The sequence below is a fragment of the Aethalodelphis obliquidens genome, unplaced genomic scaffold, assembly GCF_003676395.1.
Source record: "Aethalodelphis obliquidens isolate GAN/ISIS:26980383/991018 unplaced genomic scaffold, ASM367639v1 scaffold20, whole genome shotgun sequence".
Lineage (NCBI taxonomy): Eukaryota > Metazoa > Chordata > Mammalia > Artiodactyla > Delphinidae > Aethalodelphis > Aethalodelphis obliquidens.
The window spans coordinates 719,023-740,959 of NW_020837964.1; the positions used below are offsets into that span (position 1 = coordinate 719,023).

Consider the following 21,937-nt stretch of genomic DNA (forward strand, 5'->3'; position numbering starts at 1 on the left):
GGAGCCCCGCCCCCCACAGGAGCCCGCCCCCACCTGGAGCCCCGCCCCCATCTGAAGTCCAGCGCCCACAGAAGCCCAGCCCAGGTGCTTCCTGGGCTCTCCCCCTTCGCATTCCCATGCTGTATAGGTTACAGCGTGAGTCAGTGACAGAGTAGGGTCTCGTTCAAGCCCTGTGCTTCCTGGCGGCCCCACGGGGATGTGTCACTTCGGCAGCCTCTCCGTGCAGTCAGCCCATCACCACCTCAGAGCCCTGCCTTCACCTGCCCCAGGCACCTGTCCCCACCAGTACACGGGACACGGAGGCTGGGATGGGACTGCTGCACAGCAGCTCACCACGTGCCGGGGGCAGGGGCAGCGTCTGGCCAGGTCGCTCCCCTCCTCCTGCACTCTGCTCTGCAGTGCCCGCTCTGCCCCACCTCGTATCCACTCGGCCTCCCTCCCCTGCTGACCACACGGCAGTGCTGGGCAAGAACCCCCTGCTGAAAAGAGGGACCAGTGGGGAGACTGACACGGAGCCCCCAGCTGGGCCATCCGCTTGGGACCTTGAAAGCCAGCAGTCAGCTGCACAACAGCCCCAAGACATCCACGTGCTCACCCCCGTGGATGCGCCCCCTCACGTGGCAAAGGGGACTCTGCAGGGGTCTGGAGAGGGTGCGGTTGCCCTGGACACTGGGTGGGTCCTCATGTAGAGGGAGATCTGGCCACAGAAGAGGCAGCGGTCACGAGAATACAGAAGCAGAGGTGGGGGTGATGCAGCCACAAGGCAGGGCACACGGGCACCTGCAGCAGCTGGAAGAGGCGGGAGCAGATTCCGCCCCGCAGCCTCCAGACAGAATCAGGCCTGCGGCGCCTGGCCCTTAGCCCCGCGAGCCTCATCTTGGACTTGGCCTTCCAGAACCGAGAGTACACTTGTGCTGTGCGAAGCCCCAGTGGGGACCCTCTGCTCCAGCAGTAATAGGAAGCTCGCCGCTGGGACTCTGCACCCCAGAGAAGGGACCTAGCCCGGGGAGGCCCAGAGCCCGCGACGCCGAGAGCCCGGCCCCGACTCACCAGCTGAGCGCTGAACTCGGGGAGCATCACGCAGGTGGCGCCCACCCAGAGCGGACAGAGCAGCTTGTTGACCACGCCGTGGACATGGTGCAGCGGGAGGACGTGGAGGATCACGTCGTCCTTTGTCCAGGCCCATTTGCGGACCAGCCCCGTCACCTGGAGAACGGCAGCACAGCCTCAGAATAGGACGGCGCACGCAGCCGGCCGCGCCAGCCGAAAAGGCAGGAGGAGACGGCCGCTGCCCCGCCCTTGACGGCCTGGGAGGACATGGTAACAGAATGACCTGGGGTCTGACCGCGGGGCCGTCTGTCCACCACTTACCCTCCTGCTAGAGAACAGGGTCGCACGTAGTCAGGGGCTTCAGCCAGTTTGAAAGGGCCTTTGATTTGGGGTCAAAGGCCTCTGCAGACTCTGGGCGGCTCTCCCCTCAGGCGGCTCCGACAGGCCAGGCTGGAACCCGGCTGTCTGTCTGCGCCACGTCTGTTCTGGCACCATCCTCGCCCCAGCTGAGCCAAAAAGTCCCCGTCACCGCGGTGACGGCCATGTGCGAACACAAGTGAGATGCCCACCCCGCAGAGATACTGGTCCAGAGATGGCCTCTCCAGACAAAAAGCACGTCTCCTCCGCGGAGACAGAGACGACGTGTAATCACGCCTTGCCTGCAGCCGGCCCGACTCAGTTCATGCTGACTTATGGACTGAATTAGCCTGAGTCGATGGCATTGACCTCTGACCTCCCTCTTTGTGGGTTTGAACTTCTCTCTTATTTTCCCACTCCTGCTGTGTAAGAGTCTTCACTGTACGTGCAAATGCTTTTTGGAAGCAAGAAGAGTATAAACTGCAGATAGACACAGCGGCTGGGGAGTTTCACAAAAATGGTAACTGAGGCCACGGAACACAAGCTAACACCTACGATGTGGCGCACACGAGTTCCTGCTTCTCGTTTCCCGAATCAGCCGCAGTTAGGGGCTGACGGCACATCTGGATAATTGCTTTGGGGCTGGTTTCCTTTAAAACCTCAGCGTCACATAGAGTGGCCCGTTCCATGCTCCACACGCCACGGCTCTGGAGGAGCCCGAGGGGGCCTGTTACCCCCCGGCACCTGGGCACTGCACCCCCTACACCGCCAGTGGGGCTGCCGGTCACATGGCCCCAGGGGTGGGACGGTGAGAGCTGTGGCTGGCCCTGCAGAATGAACAGAAGGCCGCCTGCCGTGACTGCTGCTGGGACTGGCCTGCGGGGACACAGCTTGCACCTCCCAACCGTGGCGGCCCCAGAAGCACTCACCATGGCCCTGATGTTCTGATGCGTGCTCAGGACGCCCTTGGGTCTCCCCGTGGTCCCGCTGGTGTAGATGATCATGGCGCCCCGGTCTCTCCAGTCCCACTCTGGCAGCCGGCCTTCCCCGGGGTCCTCGGCTGCCCCATGGTAGACTGTGGGCGGGAGAGGCAGGAGCGGGACCCCCAGCTTCTGGACCACCGGGCTCAGGAGCTCCACGTGCTCCAGGCCGGCGAGGACCACGGAGCTGCGCGAGTCCCGGATGAAGTACTCCAGCTGGGCCTGGGGGTGCTTCCTGCAGAGGGGGACGGCAATGCCGCCGCTCATCCACGTGGCCCACTGCGCCACCACGAAGGAGACGTCATTGCTGCACAGGAGGGACACCCTCTCCTCCCGCAGGTCCCTGTCGGCACAGCCACGGAGCCGGCAGATCTCCCGGGACAGGCAGAGGCTGCGGGAGTAGAGGTCCTTGTACGTGTGGCTGCCGTGCTGGTCGACGAGGGCGATCCTGTCCCCGAAGCCCAGGGCGCGGCGGAAGCCCAGCGTGCTGCTGTCGGAGCGCGCGGCCGGGGCCGTGTGCAGGGCGCCGCGTCCTCTGCACCTCCGGGGGTCTGGCCACCAACACGGCCCAGGCCAGGCCCAGGCCAGGCGCCGGAGGGACATCACCACGCGGGGCAGCGTCGCAGCAGCAGACGCCAAGTGCCGGTACCTGGCGGGAAGAGAGGGCGCTGCGGTCACTGCCCTGTCCTGCCGGACCCCCACGGCGGCCGGGAGAGGGGGCGTCACTGCCAATCACGGGCGGACATCCCGAGACCGGAAATGCTAACGATCTCACAACACACACCTTTGGAACTTAACTGACCAAAGTTTCAGCTTTTTATTCAATCTCATTGCTTTAAAGGTTTTAAAAACATGCAAGATTCTAAAACAATGAACTAAACTAGGTGAAGCCAAGGAGAAACAAACAGAACTCGATGCACTTCAGGTAAATTCTGAATAACTGTTTTCAAACACCTGAACCCGGAGAAGTACGAGCCGGGACAATAAGTGCCAAGGGCCCTTGGACAGCACGGTGTGCACGACGCGGGTCCACGTACACGTGGCCTGTTTTCACTAATCTGCACTGCGGCACTTACACGAGTGTGAATACGGAGGGCGGGGGTGTGCAGGAAGGGCCGGCTGTGAAGTTACTCGGATTTTCGGCTGTGGGGTCGCCCCTAACGCCCACCCGACCCCCGCCCGGTTCAAGGGCTGTCTGTGTTCCCTCCCCGCCAGCAGCGGGGCCTGGAGATTCCGCCGAGCGGAGCACAGACACTGGGCTCGCTTCTGCTCTGGAACACGTGCCGAGCCTTGGACTCCTAGGAACCTGTCTAAAATAGAGCAGAGACGCAAACAGGGCAGGTTCACATGTCTGCAAAGCGTCACTCTGTTTTTTAAGCCAAAACATAACTCTTCCCTCTCTTCCCCACAGCCTAACTACTAAACAATGACCAAAACAGTCCGGCCGCCAGGAGGAGGGCTCCCCAGGAAGGCTGTGAGCCACGACCCGCACCTGGAATTCTCCAGTGTGCTCTAGAGGAGGCCTGGGAAAGGGTGGCCGGGCGCACCCCCTCCACGCTGCCACCCCCCCACTCGAGAGGTCAGGAGCCCTCCTGACCCCCGGGACCACGGAAGACGGTTCCCTCCCAGCGCCAGGGCGGCCAGCAAGGTCCACGGGCCACCACCTGCCCCGGCTCGGCGTCCCCACGGCCGTGCCCTCCCCACTGTAGCCTCTGCCACCTCTGCTCCGCCTGGGCGCTCTCAGCCAGAGCAGTGTCCCTGACGGGGCGCTCCCCCGGTTGTTGCTGAAGGATTTTTAATGAGTATTATTTGGTAACACACTGAATATATTACGTGTGTTTTCACCTCCGACCACCCTGTTCAATCAGTAAGGCAAGCACTGTTAACCCTATCTCACCCACGAGAAAATTCAAAGTCCCCCCTCCTAAATCACAGCCAGGAGCCCAGCCGGAGCCTTCCCACCCCCAGCCATCGTTCCCCACCAGAGTCACCACGCCAGACGCCCACGGCCACCCTGGCCCACGACAGCACAAGGAAATGGCCTGATGCTGGCTATGCCGTGGTGGTGGTGGTGGGGGGCGTGTCTCTCCCTGTTACTGGGGCGGGGGCCGGGGGGGGTGGGCAGACTTCACAGGGACCCTAGAGAGCACTTCTGAGTGTCAGAGGCTGATGAGGACACCTTCAAGGCACTGTCCAACAACATCATAAAATAAAACTTGTAACGTAACTCTCGTTCCCATTCCAACGGGCCCAGCAAAGCAGGGAAGGTGGGGACCGGTGGGCGGGCAGCCCCACACCTGCTGCCAGGAGGCTGCTTCTCCCGGGCTCAGAGCATCCTCTCCCCGACAAGCCTCACTCTTCCGTCTCCTTCATTAACTTGCTACAGGGGAAAACAAATGTGCTATGTTTGTTACATGTACCAAACAGTTTTGTTCTCTGTTGTTAATTTAAAAAACAGACTACACACAACACTTTATAATTACCTAACAAAACAAACAGCCCACAGCAGTAAAGGTCGGGACTGAGCTCTCCTCTGTCCTGAGATCCTCCGCGTGCTGGCTGCCCCGGGTGGCAAGGGCTCTGACACAAGGTCTCCCAGCCTCCCGGCCCAGCAGGCGGAAACCTGGCACCAGGGAGATGCCCGCCTGCCTGACCCTCCTGCCTGCAGGGGCCTCGGCGGCCCCATCTCCTCCCCAGCGGCTGCTCCGAGGTCCTATGGAAACACTCCCAAAAGCTCCAGGCCTCCCCCACCGGTGGGCTCTCCAGTACACGTGGCCCACACCCCTTCCAGATGAAGGAGGCCAGAGTGTCTTGTGACGTCCTGGGCTCTGTCCTCTACGCAAGGTTCAGAGGCGGGCTCGCAGTTGGTTTCACACCTCTGGATTTCTGTTACTATAAAGAAACCTGACAAATTGTAAGAAAACAGCTGGGCTTGACCAGAGAAAATAAGAAATGTGATAAACATATGAGATGTGCCAGTTTCAGAAAGAAAATGAGCTAGTGTGGGCTTCCCTGGTGGAGCAGTGGTTGAGAGCCCGCCTGCGGATGCAGGGGACACGGGTTCGTGCCCCGGTCCGGGAGGATCCCACATGCTGCGGAGCGGCTGGGCCCGTGAGCCATGGTCGCTGAGCCTGTGCGTCCGGAGCCTGTGCTCCGCAACGGGAGAGGCCACAGCAGTGAGAGGCCCGCATACCGCAAAAAAAAAAAAAGAAAAGAAAAGAAAAGAAAATGAGCTAGTGAGAAGCAAACCAGGGGCTTTAAGCGCTTCCTCTTCTCACTTCTAGCAAATTCTTCTCTATTTGCTTTACAGGCAGGAGAAACTAAAACAAAGAGAATCTATAAACAGAAAACCTACCGCACAACGTTTCTGGGTTACGGCCCGAGGCCTGAGTCTTGTTGGTGACCACGCAAGACAGATGTTCGGGGGTGCCCGCTGAAGTGACAGCATTTTCGGGGGTGTTGAGGAGCACAGCACTCAGGCACTGGGTGCCGTGGAGGACAGACAGATGGACAGCCAGGAGTGGCTGCTGCTCCCACCCCTCTGCCTGGCAGGCCTCACAGGGCTTCACAGGCAATGTCACAGCTGCTGCCAGCGAGACCCACCGGCTCAGCCTTCCTCTGCCCAGACACCCCATGAGGGGCCTAGGAAGGGCAAGCTTTCTGCCTGCTCCCCCTGGGGCCCCAGGGACTGGACCACACTGAGGGGGGCCAGTCAGAGAGAAGCTGGGGTCTGAGAACTTGAAATGAAAACTGGAAGACAGGCTGACCGCCACTTCCCCTCCCTCCCTGGCCAGGGGTGGGAGGGCTAGCTGACTTCTGACTCCACAGCAGCGAATCCACAGTGGGCTGGGGACAGATACCGGGGGCAGACAGTCAGAGCAGCACCTCCAAGAAAAACAGAGAGGTGAAGCCACCTGCCCAAGGCCACAGAGCAACTGGAGAAACAGCATCGAGACCCAGGCCCGGCTGGCTGCAGCACACCAACCCACTCTGAGACACCACAGGTGGTGAGGAAGGCCCTGGGCAGGGAAGGCCAAGTCCGTGCTGGGAGCTGCCCCAAGAGACACCACACATTAACTGGCCGGCACCCCCAGCCTAGAGACGGCTCAGCCGTCCAAAGAGGGCACTCAGCAGTCCCTTCTAGATGCGACATGAAAACAGGAAATGCAAGCCCTCTGTTCCCACGGTTTTGTTTTTTAAATGTATCCTAAGGAAATAATCAGCCGTGTACACAAAGGTTCACTGTGGGGTGTTCACTGCAGGGTTATTTCTGCTATTGAAAAACTGGGGCTAAGCCAGGTGGTCCGGAAGGTCTGAGGAGGCCAGGGCACACACACGCGTGTGGGGCTGGGCCACGGCCCGACTGCACCTGCCCCCGCAGCGCTGCTCAGGGGAGGGACGTCCCTCCAGAGACAGGAAGGTGAGCCTCCAGGTGGACACGAGGCAGCAGGGCCACAGGTGGCTTTCGTTTTCTTCTTAGCGCTGCTCAATTTGCTCCAGATTTTCTGCAATGAGCACGTACGACTTTTGTAATCAGATTTTAAAAGTCTAATAAATGACATTTATATTTTCAAATGGAGGTATTTCAACCTCAGCATTAACATTTTCTTTGGTACAAAAAAGGAAAAGGAAAAAAAATAGAAAAAAAGAGGAAAATATTAAAATTATTTGTTCTGGATGGTGGACCTACAGGGTGTCTGTAATTTTCTGTAGCTCTTTAGTGTCTCAAAACGACAGAGGCAAATAAAAATGAGATAGCCTTCTTCTCGCAATTAAACCTAGTGGTTCACGGAAGGCTCATGGGGACAATGATGAAGTCCTCACAGAAGCAGCTGGAACGCCCGCTGCGCTGGCCCTCAGAGCACCGCAGGGCTGGCGTCCGGCAGCAGTGACCTGGCCCCAGTGTCCCAGTGCTGGGAGGTGGCAAGACCGCCTGGCTCCGCGTGGGGACGGGTGTCCCGAGGCAGGGTGGGGCAGGTGGCTCGAGCTCGGGGGACGGGGAGCCTGCCAGGTGACCTGCAGGGAGGGAGGCTCAGGGACACGGAGCTGTGCTCACACGGGGGTGTCTGTGGAACAGACGCTGAGAAGGGGCCCTGCCTGCTCACCACGGAGCGTACAACCCAAATGACTTTTAACTGGGTAAACGCTGCCAGAGTGGCCTCCAGAGAAGCTGCACTAATTTTTTCTCCCACTGAACACGTGGGAACATGGGGCCACCCCTTCAAAACAGCTTTTAGGTGCTCCCCAAACCACCCATCATCGAGCCATTCAATACAGAGCTAAAATCTCCAAGGTCAAGGGGAGCAAGGCCCTGCCTTGAACAAGCAGAAAGAACGAGGTCAGGTCAGATGACTGTGTCCTGAGCAGGTCCAGGTGCAGAAAGACCAACAGCTACCTCAGGAAAAGAGGCCACGCCTTCCAACCACCAGCCCCCTTGGCCACGGGGCCCCCCATCACTGCCGGTGGCACAGCCTGGAGTGACGTTGCCGCCCAGTAAATTCAGTTCGGCCACGGATTTCTCCCTATCTCGATTAACCAACGTCATGAGGTCAGCACCACCATGCAGCAATGTGAAAAAATCCCGGCCAAGAACACGGAAACCTGAATTCTGGAGAACCGGACGCCTTCTCCCGGGCACGCCACGCCACGCTCAGCTCCCTCCGGGAGGCCGGAGCCCAGGCAGAGACCCAGCAGAAGCCACTCAGTGCTCTGACCATCAGGTTCCCAGGCCAGACCACTTAGGTTACTTAGGGTAACCACGGCCCTCTCAGGACACACACCCAACACCAGGAAGATGACATCTGTCACGTCCTAACCGGGCTGCTGGTTGACAGCACAGATTCTAGAGTCAAAACAGGCCCAGCCTAGAACGTTCACTGGTTTTTCCGAGTTTTCCTCAGCCGTCTAAGCCTTCGGCTCCTGTGAGAACCGCCCAGCACACACAGTGGGAAGCACACGGCCCAGCCATGCTCAGCCCCATGCTCACCACGGAGCCATGTGACAAAAATTACGCGATAAGAACGATACTTGCATTCAAATGAAGGCGGCTGGTTTCGAAATGAATCAAATGGCACCTGACGGCTCACCACCACCTGCCGCCAAGCCCGCCCGCTGTCTGCGGACTCGGGGAAGGTGCGCGGCTGGGGAGGGGCCCGCACGCTCCCTCTGCGCCGGACACTTGTCTCAGCACGCTGCCTGTGGTCTGGGGAGCCGCTTTCAAAGTTACATTTTTAAGTAACACTCACACTGCATTCAAATCAAAAACACCAAAAGGGAAAAGCAAACGCTTAAACCCATCTCCATATTAGGACGTAAAATACTATTTTAAAGATGCCATCTGGAGGGATGAAGCTTACAATCTTGGGCCGTGGCTTAATCCACAGATGCCGTCTGCCTTGAAGAGTGGCTCTGGGACATGGGGTGGGGGCACAATAGGGACTGAGGAAAGCTCGCTAGACTCGCTGGGCTTTCACGTCTCACATCAGAACCTCCGGGGGCCCCCTGAAGCCTGCTTGGGGATGTCTGTGCTCCTGGGCCCAGCACCGGTGCCCCCTACCCCCACCTGTCCCTGCCTAGGTCTCCAAACATGCCCCTCCTCGGGATGGAAGCCTACAAACTCCCCAAACACGGGATTCCTGTTCCCACCTCCAATTGTCATCCTTCCCCCTTTTGGCAAACTCCTAATCATCCTTCAAAGCCCCGCTGATTATCACCTCCTCTTTAGTGCACAAAGCAAACAAAGAAAGTGCGGGGGGAGGGGCGTGGTGCTTCAAGGAGGATTCCTGCGGCCCAATGAGGCCGAAAATGGATTTGTTTCCGACAAGGCAGATCAACTTCCCTCCAACTATGGCTGAACGTGGACCTGACTCACTCCTACACCCCGGGGGCCTGGACGTCGCCGCCAGCGCCGCGAAGGGAAGGCAGGGTCCCCACTTGACGCAGCCCCTGCGAGGGAGGGGGCGGGGCGGGACGCGGGGTGGAGGAGCGGGGGTGAGGGGTGAGGGGGCGGCCTCTACCTCCGCAGGCCGGACTCGCGCTCCTCCTCCTTGCCGGGTCGGAACCGGAACCGGAACCGCAGCTGCGCGCGCACCCCGCGTCCGGCGCCCAAGCGCGTCCCCCGGCGCGGCACCGCGCCGCGGGTTCCGGGCGCGAACGTTCCCCGCGACCAGTCGTCGCGGCCCCGGGGCCCGGGCGGCTGCGTGTTCACCGCTCCCATCCCGAAGCGGGTTGGGAACCGGGCGCCTCAGGTGTTCTAACTCCCTGTTGGGCGGAGCCGGGCACAAGTCCGCTCGGCCGAAACGTGAGATTTCTCTGAAGTAACAAATCAACCACGGACACACGGTTCGGGCCAGCGCGTTTCCCGCCCGCCTCCCGGGGCGCCGCGAGCCGGGCCGAACCCGGGCTGGGCCGCCGCCCCACCGCCCTCGGTGTCGGCCGTGAACCTCCGGGGGGGCTGAGGACGCGGAGCCCGAGGGAAGAGGGGCCGGAAATCTCCGAGGAGCAGCAAAACGACTGAGATGGAAAAAAGATGAGAAGATCCCTGGGCCCGCCGTTCGGTCCAGTAAGAAAAGTATAATAGTTTCAGGAAGGGACCGCAGACGAGACAGAGGGGGGGAATCATCGAAGAAATTCAAGAAAATCAGAACTTCCCTGTTGCAGTGACTGGCAGGGGCCCACAGCACTTGGCAAGCAGCGGGGTTGTTCCCGAGCGTGGGTGTGGGGACGCTCCTAAGCGCCCACCTGACCAGACATCCACCTGAACGTGGGCTCTTCTCTGCTATGGTCTGAATATCTGTGTCCTCCAAAAATCCGTTGTTGAAGCCCTGACTCCGCCAATGTGATGGTGTTAGAAGGGGGGCCTTCTAACCTCATGAGGTCGTGAGGGCAGAGATTCCATGAATGGGATTAGTGTTCTTAGAAGAGAGACCCCACAAGGCTCCCCGCCTCCCCTTCTCCAGGTGAGGACACAGCGAGAAGACGCGGCCCATGAACCAGAACGGGGGCCCTCACCAGACACAGACTCTCTTGATCTTGGATTTCCAGCCTCCAGAACTGTGAGAACTCAAGCCCCCCAGTCTGTGGCATCTGTTACAGCAGCCCAGATGGACTCCGACTCACCCCCGAGGTTGTCCGTCAGCGTTCCCATCCCATCCATCATTCCTGGGCTCAGTCGTGCAGACTCCCCTCCTTGCTTCCTGCCTTACCTCACATCCAGTCCTGCTGGTTTCTCCTTCAGCATCTTTCAGAAACCAGCCACTTCCCACCATCACCCCTGCAACCAGGGGGCGGTGGGGAGGGTGCTGGGAAACCATGGTGTCACACCCTGATTACTAAAATAGCCTCCTCCTGGCTTCCCTGCTTAAACCTCCCTGCCCCGTCAGTCTGTCCCCAGCACAGCAGCTGGGTGGCCCAGTGACCACTCTTGTCACATCCTAGCATCCTGGACTCTGGGGTCCCCCACCTGGCAGACGGGAGCAGTCATCCTGAGGAAGATGGAACTGGGGGAATAACTGTTGTGTTTGCTCTATTGAGAGGAGATTTGAACCACTGAGGGAGAGTTTGGGGCTAGAAGAAGGATAAATACCTAGAACACTGATCAAGAGGAAAATAGGTGAGGGACTTCCCTGGTGGTCCAGTGGGTAAGACTCCGCGTTCCTAACGCAGGGGGCCCAGGTTCCATCCTTGGTTGGGGAACTAGATCCCACAAGCCGCAACTAAGGGTTTGTATGCCGTGACTAAAGATCCCATGTGCTGCAACTAAGACCCTGCGCAGCCTAAATAAATACATAAATATTTTTAAAAAGAGAGAAAAATAGGCAATAGTTAAATACTGGGAGAACAGCAGCAAAGGCAAAGTATCGCGTGGCTCTAGGAGGCTTGGCTCAGACAAGCATTTACAGAATTGCAATAATGTAAACACTTACAATGCAGACATGGACGCTGGTCTAACGAATTCAGGCAGTCTCCCTCTCCCCCTCCCCCGTCCCCCTCTACCTCCCTCTCTCTCCCCATCCTTCTCTCTCTCCCCCTCTCCTCTCTCCCTCCCTCTCCCCCCTCTCCCCTGCTCTCCCTCTCCCCGGCTCTCCCTCTCCCCCTCCCTCCCTCTCTTCCCTCTCCCTCCCTCCTTCTCTCTCCCTCCCTGCCTCTCTCTCCCTCTCCCCCTCTCTCCTTCTCTCTCCCCCTCTCCCCACCCCTCCCTCCCTCTCTCTCTCTCTCCATCTCTCCCCCTTTCTCCCTCTCTCCCTCTCTTGGGCAGGGATGGGGGCACAGGAAGGGTGTGGCGTGGAGAGAGACGCTGAGGCTGGGTGTCCATCACAGGAGCAAAGAGCGCCGGGGTGGACACGTGGAGGTAAATATCAAAGGAATTGAAAGCCGTCTCTGGTGATTGGGAAGGGAAGGGGGGTTCCTTAAACTGTGTGGCTGGATAACTGTGTACCTGTGATAAAGATAAAAGTTAAACTAGACTATAAAGTAAGTTTTAAAGGGGGAGGAGACAGGAATCACCTCAAGGATGTCCACGTGGGTGTGGCTCCTCTCCACCTGCAGGCGGCCCCTGCCCATCACGGAGCCTCCTTGGCTGCTCTCTCGCCTCTGGTCCCAAACACTCCAAGGATTCCCAGGGGGTTGCTTTCCACCAGGCACGCCATGGGAACAGGAGCCTGATCAGCAGCCGTGGCAAATCCTTACCATGGCGCCACCACCTCTGCTGAATAACCCAGGACCCCACGGCCTCCCGCAGCTCACGACAGGCAGCTGGGTGTTTGTGCAGGTGCCGACGTGTCCCCAGGTGTGTTCCAGGCACCGGAGATGTAAACACAGCCCCTGCCCTCCGGTCACTTATGTGCTCGTGGGGGAGAAGGAAAGGGAATAGTTAGACAAGTCATATGCCATTGATGACATTATAGACTGAAGTTTTTGTCCCGCCCCCCCCCCACCAAATTCACATGTTGAAACCCTGCCCCTAATGTGATGGTGTTAAGAAGTGGGGTCTAGTGAGACAATCAAGGTTATATGAGGTGATGAGGGTGGAGCCCCCAGGATGGGATTAGTGCCCTTACGAGAGTCACGAGAGAGCCTGCTCCCCTCTCTGCTCTCCGGCCAGTGAGGACACAGTGAGAGGATGGCTGTCTAAAGGCCAGGCAGTGGGCTCTCATCAGACACATCCAGCCCCCAGACGTGTGAGAAAGAGGCACGTGTCGTTCAAGCTGTCCAAGCCGAGACAGACAAGTGGTCTGGAGGAAGATCAAGCCAGGCCAGGTGATGGGGGCCCTCAGAGGGCTGCGCGGAGCCGGTGTCCGAGGCTGGCTCTGACCACAGGAAGTGAGGAGACTGAGGCTCTGAGTGCCTGTCGCTCTGACAAAGTGACAGAGCAGGGTTTGAACCCGGAGCTCTGCTCCCTGCTCCCCGCCTCGTGCCCCTCACCTTTTCATGGCTCTGAGATTCTTGAGCAAACAAGCAGACATGTGTATCCTTGTGCTTAAGACCAAAACTCTTCCCCACACAAAGCCAGATAGCTCCTTCCGACAAGAATAAATGGTCTCCACGGCGACATCCTCAGAGGTGTTCCCAGCAGTGTTGCTGTTGTAGCCAGGAAACAACCTAAGTGCTGCTCGGTGGGGGCTGAGTTAGGACAGAGGAAATAGCGAGATCACAGGGCCCCATGAAGTACAGTAGTGAAGCTGTATAGAAACAGTAGAGGGCTTCCCTGGTGGTGCAGTGGTTGAGAGTCCGCCTGCCGATGCAGGGGATGTGGGTTCGTGCCCCGGTCCAGGAAGATCCCACATGCCGCAGAGCGGCTGGGCCTGTGAGCCATGGCTGCTGGGCCTGCGCGTCCGGAGCCTGTGCTCTGCAGGAGAGGCTGCAACAGTGAGAGGCCCGCGTACCACCAAAAAAAAAAAAAAAAGAAACACTGGAATTGCTCATAGTAGTCTACGGTTGAATAAAAACAGCATAAATAATTTCCTAGATCCTCCCACTGGAAAACTGGAACACAAAGCCACGTGCACTAGGATTTCCCACTGTGCACTCAGACAAGCTCTGAAGGATGGGACAGCACCCAGGAGGGAGGCACCTGTCCTCTGAAGAGACGGGCTCCTGGGATCACCGCCACTTTGGTCTCCCATGGCCACGTGTACGGTCAGGAGGGAGCGGCCCTGCGTGCAAAGTGCTGGGGCCGCCTGGCACGGCAGGCCCTAGAGCCGGGAGGCCACAGGAGGCGAGTGCCTCCCTGCTCCTGGGGCATCCGGGGGAGCCCTGCTGTTCTGGACCTCAGCTGCCCTTGGATCTGACCCTGGGAGGAGAGCCGTCCCCAGGAGGGGGTCTGGGGGCGGGGATGGCCTCAGCAGGGCTGTGGGACGCTGGGGTCCACGTGCTCCTGTCTATGAAATGGGCAATGACAGCTCCCACCGCGGTTCCCAGCTTAATCCCACTGGGAAGGTCAAAGAGCCGGGACACTTAAAGCTGTTCATAAATATTAGCTGTGGTCACTACTGTCATCATCAGCATCTTTATCGCCCGCCCCTCAACAGAGACCCTGAGCAGGCGCTCGGTCAGTGGAAGTGGAATGAATGGGCGGCTTCTCCCGAAGGCAGATAAGAGCCTCCCCACCTGACAACTTGCCCTGAGGCCCCCTGTCCACTCCCAACCCCCAGCCTTTCCCAGGGGAAAACCCTTCCAGCTGGAGCACCCAGGAGCCGCAGGAGACCAGGTAGGAATCTTTCCCCCCACTGATTCTGTTCACACCTCTAGCTTAATGAGCCCAAGCTGCTGGGGGGGTCTGGGTCACACCTTTTCACTTGATTAAAGCAAAACACAGATGCGCTGGCAGCAGCGTCCTCGTGAGCACGGAGCTTCCCGCCTCACAGGGACGGCTGCTACACGAAGAAGGGGCTCAAGGGCACCGAGTCAGCCCCGGGAGCACTTATGCAGGACGTGCCAGTCAGAGCTGGGGTTAGGGTCAGGCAGCACTTGGGTTCCGCCCTGCCTTTGGCCACCAGCCTCCACGACGGAGGTCCAGCCCCACTGTGCCCGCCTCCTGTGTCCGTGCCCACGTACAGTCCCATCCCAGCTGAAGAGGGCTGACCTGGGCAGGAATGTGAGTGACTCTGGGCAAGGTCATGACCAGCACTGAGCTTCCTCCTGCCTCTCTGATCGCTCACCCCAGGGGGAGCCACGTTGTGAGGGCACTCAGGCAGCCCCGGGGAGAGGCCACACGGGAGGAGCTGAGGCCTCCTGCCCACAGCCAGGGGAGGAGCCTCCTTGGAGGCGGATGGAGCCTTCAGGGGAGACGGGAGCCCTGCCGACACTCCAGCTGCAGCCTCACTCGAGTCCCAGCCAGGGCCGCCAGGCCGAGCCACTTCTGGGTTCGGGACCCACAGAAACTGACACCATAAGTGTGTTGTTGTAGCTGCTAAGTTTGGAGTGATTTGAACATAGAAACAGAGAGCCAATACCCTGCTTCTGCTAGCTACAGTTGTGTGATAGCAGGCAGATTAATCTCTCTGAGTGTCAGCTTCTCACCCGAGAATAAGAATGCCTACCTCCAATGGATGTTATAAAAATTAAATAAGCTCTTGGCATTGGGCCTGGGATACAGCAAATGCTGAAAAACTAGCTGTCATCATTATTATGAAATATTTACATAAATATATCACAAGATGCGAAGGGCTCAGGAAGACCTCACTTCAAACAGGTGGGTTCAAGGAAGGCTTTGTGGAAAAGTAATGTTTGACTTGGTCCTTGAAGGAGAGCAGGATCTGGACCCGAGGAGATGGCAGGAAGGGCAGGAGGGTCCCCGTGGGCAGTTCACGCTCAGCGTAAACTCGGGCAACAGGAGGTGAGACTGTGAAGGCTGGCTGGGGTCAGATTGGGCTGCTGGCATTAAGGGGTCTGGAATTTACATGCTGGGAAGTGAAGCCACCGGTTCTGAGTCAGTGGAAGTGGAACGAATGGGACGGCTTCTCCCGAAGGCAGATAAGAGCCTCCCCATCTGACAACTTGCCCTGAGGCCCCCTGTCCACAGGAGCGAGAACCCCAGGCACGGCCCCCCAGCACACAGGAGCCCTTCGGAAGAGGTGCTGAATGAATTCAATTCTCCCCGACCCCCAAAGCATCCCCTCTTGGATTCCGGCAGGAGCAAATATTAAAGAGGGTGCCTGGGGCTGGAAGGAACGGTTGTCAGGCTGCTGCTGCAACCGATCCGTTTTCTCCCAAGCCCAGGATCCAGCTGTGTCTGCTGTCTGACAAACGTTTCCACTCGACCTCCCTTCCTCCCTCTGAACCCTGAGTTTGTTCATGTTCCCAACTTCCCCGCGAGCCATGTGGGGAAGAGAGTTGTGTCCCAGACCTCCAGCCCCAGAGGGCAGATCACGATTGGCCTAAACCAGCCACAGGGTCTCATCCCCTTGCCAGAGAGTCTGGCCCAAGGATGTGAGGGCAAGTCTGGGCAGGTTCTCCTCACGCAGGAAACAAGATGCGTTGGAAGAAGCAGCCCCTCTTTTTTCCTGGTGGACGCTGTGTCTGTGTGTGATGTCTGGAATTGCCACTGCCATCTTGTAACCATGAGGAGTGCCGTCCTGAGAGTGAGCCAGTGGGAAGCCAGGCGGACAGAGCCTGAGTACCGTCCTGAGAGTGAGCCAGTGGGAAGCCAGGCGGACAGAGCCTGAGTCCAGGGCGATATCCAGAGCCACTGCGCTGACATGTGGAGCCCTCCTGCCTCCAGACTTCTGCTTGGGTGAGCCTAGGATTCTCCTTCCTCTCTGATCATGTTGAGTTTGGGTTTTCACACTGCAGGTGCCAGAGGAAGGTGGGAGTGGGAGGAGGGATAGACTCATGACGAAGCAGTCAGCTAATCAGAGTCTTGTTGAACACTGGTTAGGGAGGAAAAGGTGAAGAGGGAGAGCTAGGTCACCACACTCCAGGGGCTTCGCCACACAGCTGGGGTTCAAAACCGGCACCCAAGACCAGAGCAAGTGAGCGAGGAAGGGAGAGACCTCAGAAGGCCAGGGCTTGGAAGTGGGGAGGCCCCTGGCTGGGGCAGGTGGACACTGCATTACACGAGGAGACAGTGGGGTAAGGGGGCGGGCGTGAGTGTTCCCCCTGGGAGCTTGAACTGGGTCCCCTGCGCCAGCCCACAGTCTACCCCCCAGGGCCCCAGCCCTTCTGGGGTCTGTGAGGTCAGACCCGCTGCATAACGACACTGCTGCCATCTGCCTTTGTCACAAGGTGACCTTTGCACTATGGCCTCAGCCCGGACTGTGCTCATATCACCCAGTCGTCACGGCTCACACTCATGGTCAGAGCAACACGGCTTCCCCGCGGCTGTCCTCAACGAGGCAGCAACGAATACCAGTGGTGTTAAATCCCAACCCCAGAGTAATCATCTTTCTAATGTCTTCTGTGGCAAAGTGGGAAGTACACATAAGCCACTTGTCTTGCTCTGGGGTTTGATTTTATGTGTAAACCTGACTGGGTTCAGGGAGGCCCAGGTGGCTGGTAGCACATTATTTCCGGGTGTGTCTGTGAAGGTGTTTCTGGAAGAGATTAGCGTTGGAGTCAAGTGAAGATCACTGTCACCAAGGTGGGCGGCCGTCGTCCCATATGCTGGGGGCCCAAATGGACAAAAAGGGGAGGAAGGTCAAATTCTCTCTCTTCTTCAGCTGGACATCCATCTTCTGCTGCCCTTGGACATTGGGGCTTCCGGTTTTCAGATGCTGCTTTGGACTGAATCACCCTTGCAGACGGCATATGGTGGGACTCCTCGGCCTCCGTGACCACGTTGTTACTTCCCATAACAAATCTCTTCTCACATGTATCTATATGTACCCTACTGGTCTGTCTCTCTGGAGAACCCTGACCGAGCACAGGGTGGTCTCAGGGAAGCTTCTCTCGGGACACCTTTTTAATGGGAAAGAATGACACAGATGGCCCGTCGTCACCCAGACTTGGGCATCTGCAGACAGTTCCCTGAAAATGAATGAAGTAAACCTGCCAGTTCAAGAAAAACACCTGACGGTATTTGTGTAAATGGTAGCAATTTGTCCTGCAATCCCACTCCTGTGCATGTATCTGGAGAAAACCATAATTCAAAAAGATACACGCACCCCAGTGTTCATTGCAGCACTGTTGACAAGACATGGACACAACCTAAGCGTCCATTAACAGAGGAATGGATAAAGAAGGTGTTGTGTGTATATATATATATATATATATACATACCGTGGAACACTACTCAGCCATAAAAAAGAATGAAATAATACCACGTGCAACAACATGGATGGACCTACAGATTATCATACTGAGTGAAGGAAGTCAGAAAGAGAAAGACAAATATCATATGATAGCACTTATATGTAGAATATAAAAAAATGATACAAATGAACTTACTTACAAAACAGAAACAGACTCATAAACATAGAAAACAAACATGGTTACCAAAGGGAAAAGGGGGGAGGTTCGGTCTAACACACACACAATACTATGTATGAAATAGATAACCAACGAGTACCTACTGTATAGCACAGGGCACTGTGTTCACTATCTTGTAACATAATGGAAAAGAATTTGAAAAAATATCTATACAGAGATAGATAGATAGAGGTATGTGTGTATATATATATATATGTGTGTGTGTGTGTGTATGGAACTGAACCACTGTGCTGCACACCTGGCACTAACACGACATTGTAAATCAACTCTACTCCAATTTAAAGAAAAATAATTATTACTGGAAAAAATGAGATATTTACCGGGAAGAAAAAAGGGAACATTTGAACTCACAAGAGAAAATTCTAATTTTGGAAAAATTGTGCTACTTCTTTAATCTTAACAGCTTTCCAACACTTAAGGACATTTCTGAGAGCAGGGATAATATTAATAAATGTGAACTTTTACATAAAAAAGTGTCAATATTTGGATGCATAACTCAATGAACCAATATTTTCCAGTGACCCACATGGGATGTTATGAAATCATTCCTCGGGGCATGATCCACTCAGAGTGCAAAACACACCAGTAGATTTTCATGGAACAGAGTAGAAAAGGGTCACTGATTTGGTGTCAGACTCCACATTACAGCTAACCTTTAAGAAAACACTACTTGTTGAGTTTTGGTGTAGCATCAAAGAAAAAAACATCCCACATTCTCTGTTAATAAAATACTCCACACCACACACCTGTGTGAGGCCGAATCTTCTCCACGTATTTCACCCAGGACAGTGTATCACAGAGACTGAATGCAGAAGCAGATGTGAGAATCCAGCTGTCTCCTGTTAAGCCAGGCATTACAGAAATGTGCAGAAATGTAAGATAACGCCAACAATGTACAACAGTGAAAAATACATAATAATACAAATATAAAAAAAACACAATAATTTAAAATAAATGTAAAAGTGTCTAGAATTGTTTTTTTAACAATAATAAAGATGATGTTTATTAAGGGCTAGATACTATGTTAAGTGGGTTTTTTTAAGTTATTACTATATTTTATTAATGAAGCAAAGTGACTAATTTTTCTACAGTTACACATCTAGTAAATGACAGAGTTAGATTTTTTTGGTTAGTTTCTGCTTTATAACAAAGTGAATCAGTTATACATATACACATATCCCCATGTCCCCTCCCTCTTGCGTCTCCCTCCCACCCTCCCTATCCCACCCCTCTAGGTGGTCACAAAGCACCGAGCTGATCTCCCTGTGCTATGCGGCTGCTTCCCACTAGCTATCTACCTTACGTTTGGCAGTGTATATATGTGTTTTTGAAAATATAGTTATTTTCATTAAAATGTAATTTATATTACATTTATTTATGGTGGTTTTTAGTAAATTGATAAGATTTAACTTTTTCATTTAACTTTTAATATGGTATGTATGTATCGATAGCTAGTGCTACATAAAGTAAAGCTTTTTGGGGCCCCTGATGATTTTTAAGTTTGTCAAGGAGCCCAAGACCCCTCAGGAGCCAGCTGGACTTGAGCAGCTCAGTGCAGGACCTGATCCCAAGCCCAGGTGCAAGGGGCAGGCTGTGCAGAGCCTCGCTGGCCCCCTGCCGTCTGCCTTCTCTCACCTGTGATCCATCAGACGTCTCCCGAAGGCCTCAGCGCAGAAAGGCGTGAGCCAGGAGTCCTGGGAAGCCGAAGGACTCTGCTAGCCGGAACGTAGGTGTGCGGGAGCCTGCGAGGTAGGCTTCCAGCCAGTCGGCTCCATCCTCAGTTGTCCTGGAGCTTTTCCTCCTGCTGCGTTGGGCCCCTGCGTACAGGGCACCAAGGCCACAAGCCAGGCCCACAGGTGGGATCATCCTTAGGTCCTGTCTTTCAACAGGAGATGTCCTATTTCCCCCATTTTGTAGGAAAAATCACCCTGAGCTCAGATCAGAGAGGGTATGCGAGCCATCAGGGTGCACAGCGCCCAACCCTTTCTCCAGCAGGGTGTGGAGCCCGGGAACCTGCAGGGACGGAGGTGGCAGGTGAGTGGTGCTGGGAGCCTATGGAGGACGGAGCGGGGAGGAAGTGAGGCAAGTGACCCAGACAACGCACGTGGACGCCTGCGGGGGCCTTTCTCCCGCCGTCAATCACGAGCTGAGAGTTCGTGCCTGAGGCTGGCAGCCGAGGGATTCGTCCACGAGGCCACGGTGCCCCCAGGTCCAGCAAGATCTTGGGTTGCCCAGGGCAGAGCCATGGGGCTGGGGGGCTGGTGTGTCGCTTGGGCTCCAGGCTCGCCCCAGCTCCTCAGAGCAGCTTACTGTCGGGAAAACCAGAGGCCTGGCAAGGTTCTGGTTCTGTCCAGGGCCCAGCTCTGCCATAGTCTGAACCCAGCAGCTGGCCCTGGAGGGGGTCCTGCTCGGCTCACGTCCGCATCGGCCTGGAGCAGGCGGTCCGCTGAGCCCAGCCTCGGCGGCAGGCCCGGCCCCTCCCACCCAGGCCCCGCCCCCTCCCACCCAGGCCCCGCCCCTCAGGGAGCGCAGGCCCTGAGAAAAACAGGTGCGCTCGCCGCGTAGTCCAGCCGGCCGTTCGGCCGCTCCTGCTGGGGCCAGGTCTCCCGTCCCCATCCTGGGGCCTGGACTCGGCCTTCGCTCCTGGTCTCCTCTGCTGTTCTCTGTCGGAATGATATTCGAATTCAGGTCACTTTGGGCTCAACGCCCCACTTCCAGACCCAGGGCAGAGTCCTCAGAAGACAGGGGTCGGCCTCCACCCAGGCATCACCCAGGCAGCCTGGGGCGGGGCAAGGTGGCCTGGGCCCATTCCCAGCAGGCAGAGGCTGGAGGGCCCTCGCTGCACGGGGGCCACTGGCCATGGGCGAGCAGCGGGGGGCTCCACAGCCCGCTCTCCCCTTCCCCCTCTCCCCACGAAGCAGGTTTCCAGGAACTCTTCTCCGATCCTTGCGCTTTTCATTTAAATGCTCCCAGGGCACATATGCACCGGTAGGAGGGACGTCTGGGTTTAATCAGAATGACAGCTGAGCGGCCTGGGCCCCCCACCCCGGGCGTTCCTGAGTGGCCTCGGTACCAGCCAGTCTGCAGCACAGCCGTCCTGTCCTCATGCTCCTTCCCGCCGCCCTACCGGCCCCTCGGTGCCTGTGTCTCCCGGCCTGCAGAGCAGGAGGTGGGCCCAGGTTCCTCTCCAGGACCCTGACCTGTCCCCTCAGACGGGAGCTGCCCCCCGGGGCACCTGCGCTTGGGAGAGGCCACAGAGTCAGGCCGATTCTTGGCCCAGGAGGCGGTCATATGGACTGGGCCCTCGGGGGCCTGCAGAAGCAAGGCGAGGCAAGGTGACAACGATGTGAGAGTAACGGTGGTGACACCAGTAACTCACTGAGCTCTGTCTCGGGGTCAGCAAGGGCCAAGCAATGCCACGAAACTGCCCAGTGCAGACCTCTCAAGCCCACGGAAGGAGCTTGTACAGTGGAGGAAGCGGAGCAGGGGTGGGGGCCACACGTGGTGAGTGACGGGCAGTGGACGCTCTTTGTAAGGGAAGCATGGGGAGACAGGCCCTGTGGGTGGGGGAAGGGAGGGAGGGAGCCCTGCTGGACAGGAGTAGCCGCAGCCCGGGCCCCAGACTCCCTTGGGGTCCAGAGAAGGGAAAGCAGCCCCAGGAACTGGGAGGGGCAGCAGAGGAGAAACACAAGTGCTGGGGTCCCGGCTCCATCACTCACCGCTGATGCCTTACGGAGCCTCAGTCTGCTCAACTGTGAAATGGGTCCAGTGACGGCACCAGCCTCAGCGGTGGGAGGATCGAATGAGAACATCTGAAGAGGCAGGCGTGGCTGACAAACGTCGTTTCTGTCTCTCAAGCAGAGACACACTGGAGAAGAGCTCCGGGAAGAAGCCAGCAGGGCCCAGCCTCCCAGAGCAGATGGCGTAGGTGTCCCACTCCTGTCCCAGCTGGTCCTCAGGACAAGAAAGTGATGGCGTGAGTGACCACGGGTGCAAGCAGCTGAGCGCCTGACTCACTGGTCTAAGAGGCAAGAGCCGGGAGACTGTCCCGCCCTCCAGCCGGGGCAGCTGGTCTCCCCGGACTGTTCCCTGCAGAAGCAGAGAGACAGAAGCCCCCGGTGGAC

The 21,937-nt window shown here is 57.1% G+C and overlaps 1 protein-coding gene and 1 long non-coding RNA gene across 19 annotated transcripts in view; one reads left to right on the forward strand and one right to left on the reverse strand.

Annotated features, from left to right (window-relative positions):
- The window catches only part of ACSF3 (acyl-CoA synthetase family member 3), a 59,362-nt gene extending 49,566 nt beyond the window's left edge, over positions 1-9,796 (reverse strand). For 2 of the 17 annotated variants that reach the window (XM_027118946.1, XM_027118953.1), the window contains exons 1-4: positions 4,871-5,448; positions 3,464-4,767; positions 2,337-3,036; positions 1,051-1,206 (exon numbers count right to left, since the gene is read on the reverse strand). In XM_027118946.1, the coding sequence (XP_026974747.1) occupies positions 1,051-1,206; positions 2,337-3,036; positions 3,464-3,774 (1,167 nt within the window). In that variant the 5' untranslated portion in view covers positions 3,775-4,767; positions 4,871-5,448. Of the gene's footprint in view, positions 1-1,050; positions 1,207-1,371; positions 2,249-2,336; positions 3,037-3,463; positions 4,768-4,870; positions 5,456-5,742; positions 9,374-9,403 lie in introns of those variants that run through there. The other 15 variants (XM_027118952.1, XM_027118951.1, XM_027118955.1 and 12 more) reach the window with 13 other exon arrangements.
- Positions 9,797-11,535: 1,739 nt separating this feature from the next.
- LOC113626944 (uncharacterized) lies at positions 11,536-15,987 on the forward strand. Of its 2 annotated transcripts, XR_003435354.1 has the most exons (4): positions 11,536-11,736; positions 13,354-13,518; positions 13,916-14,094; positions 15,851-15,987. It is a non-coding gene; the product is annotated as an uncharacterized LOC113626944 (long non-coding RNA). The 2 variants fall into 2 exon arrangements; XR_003435353.1 differs by having other exon boundaries at positions 13,916-15,987.
- The last annotated feature ends 5,950 nt before the right edge of the window (positions 15,988-21,937 follow it).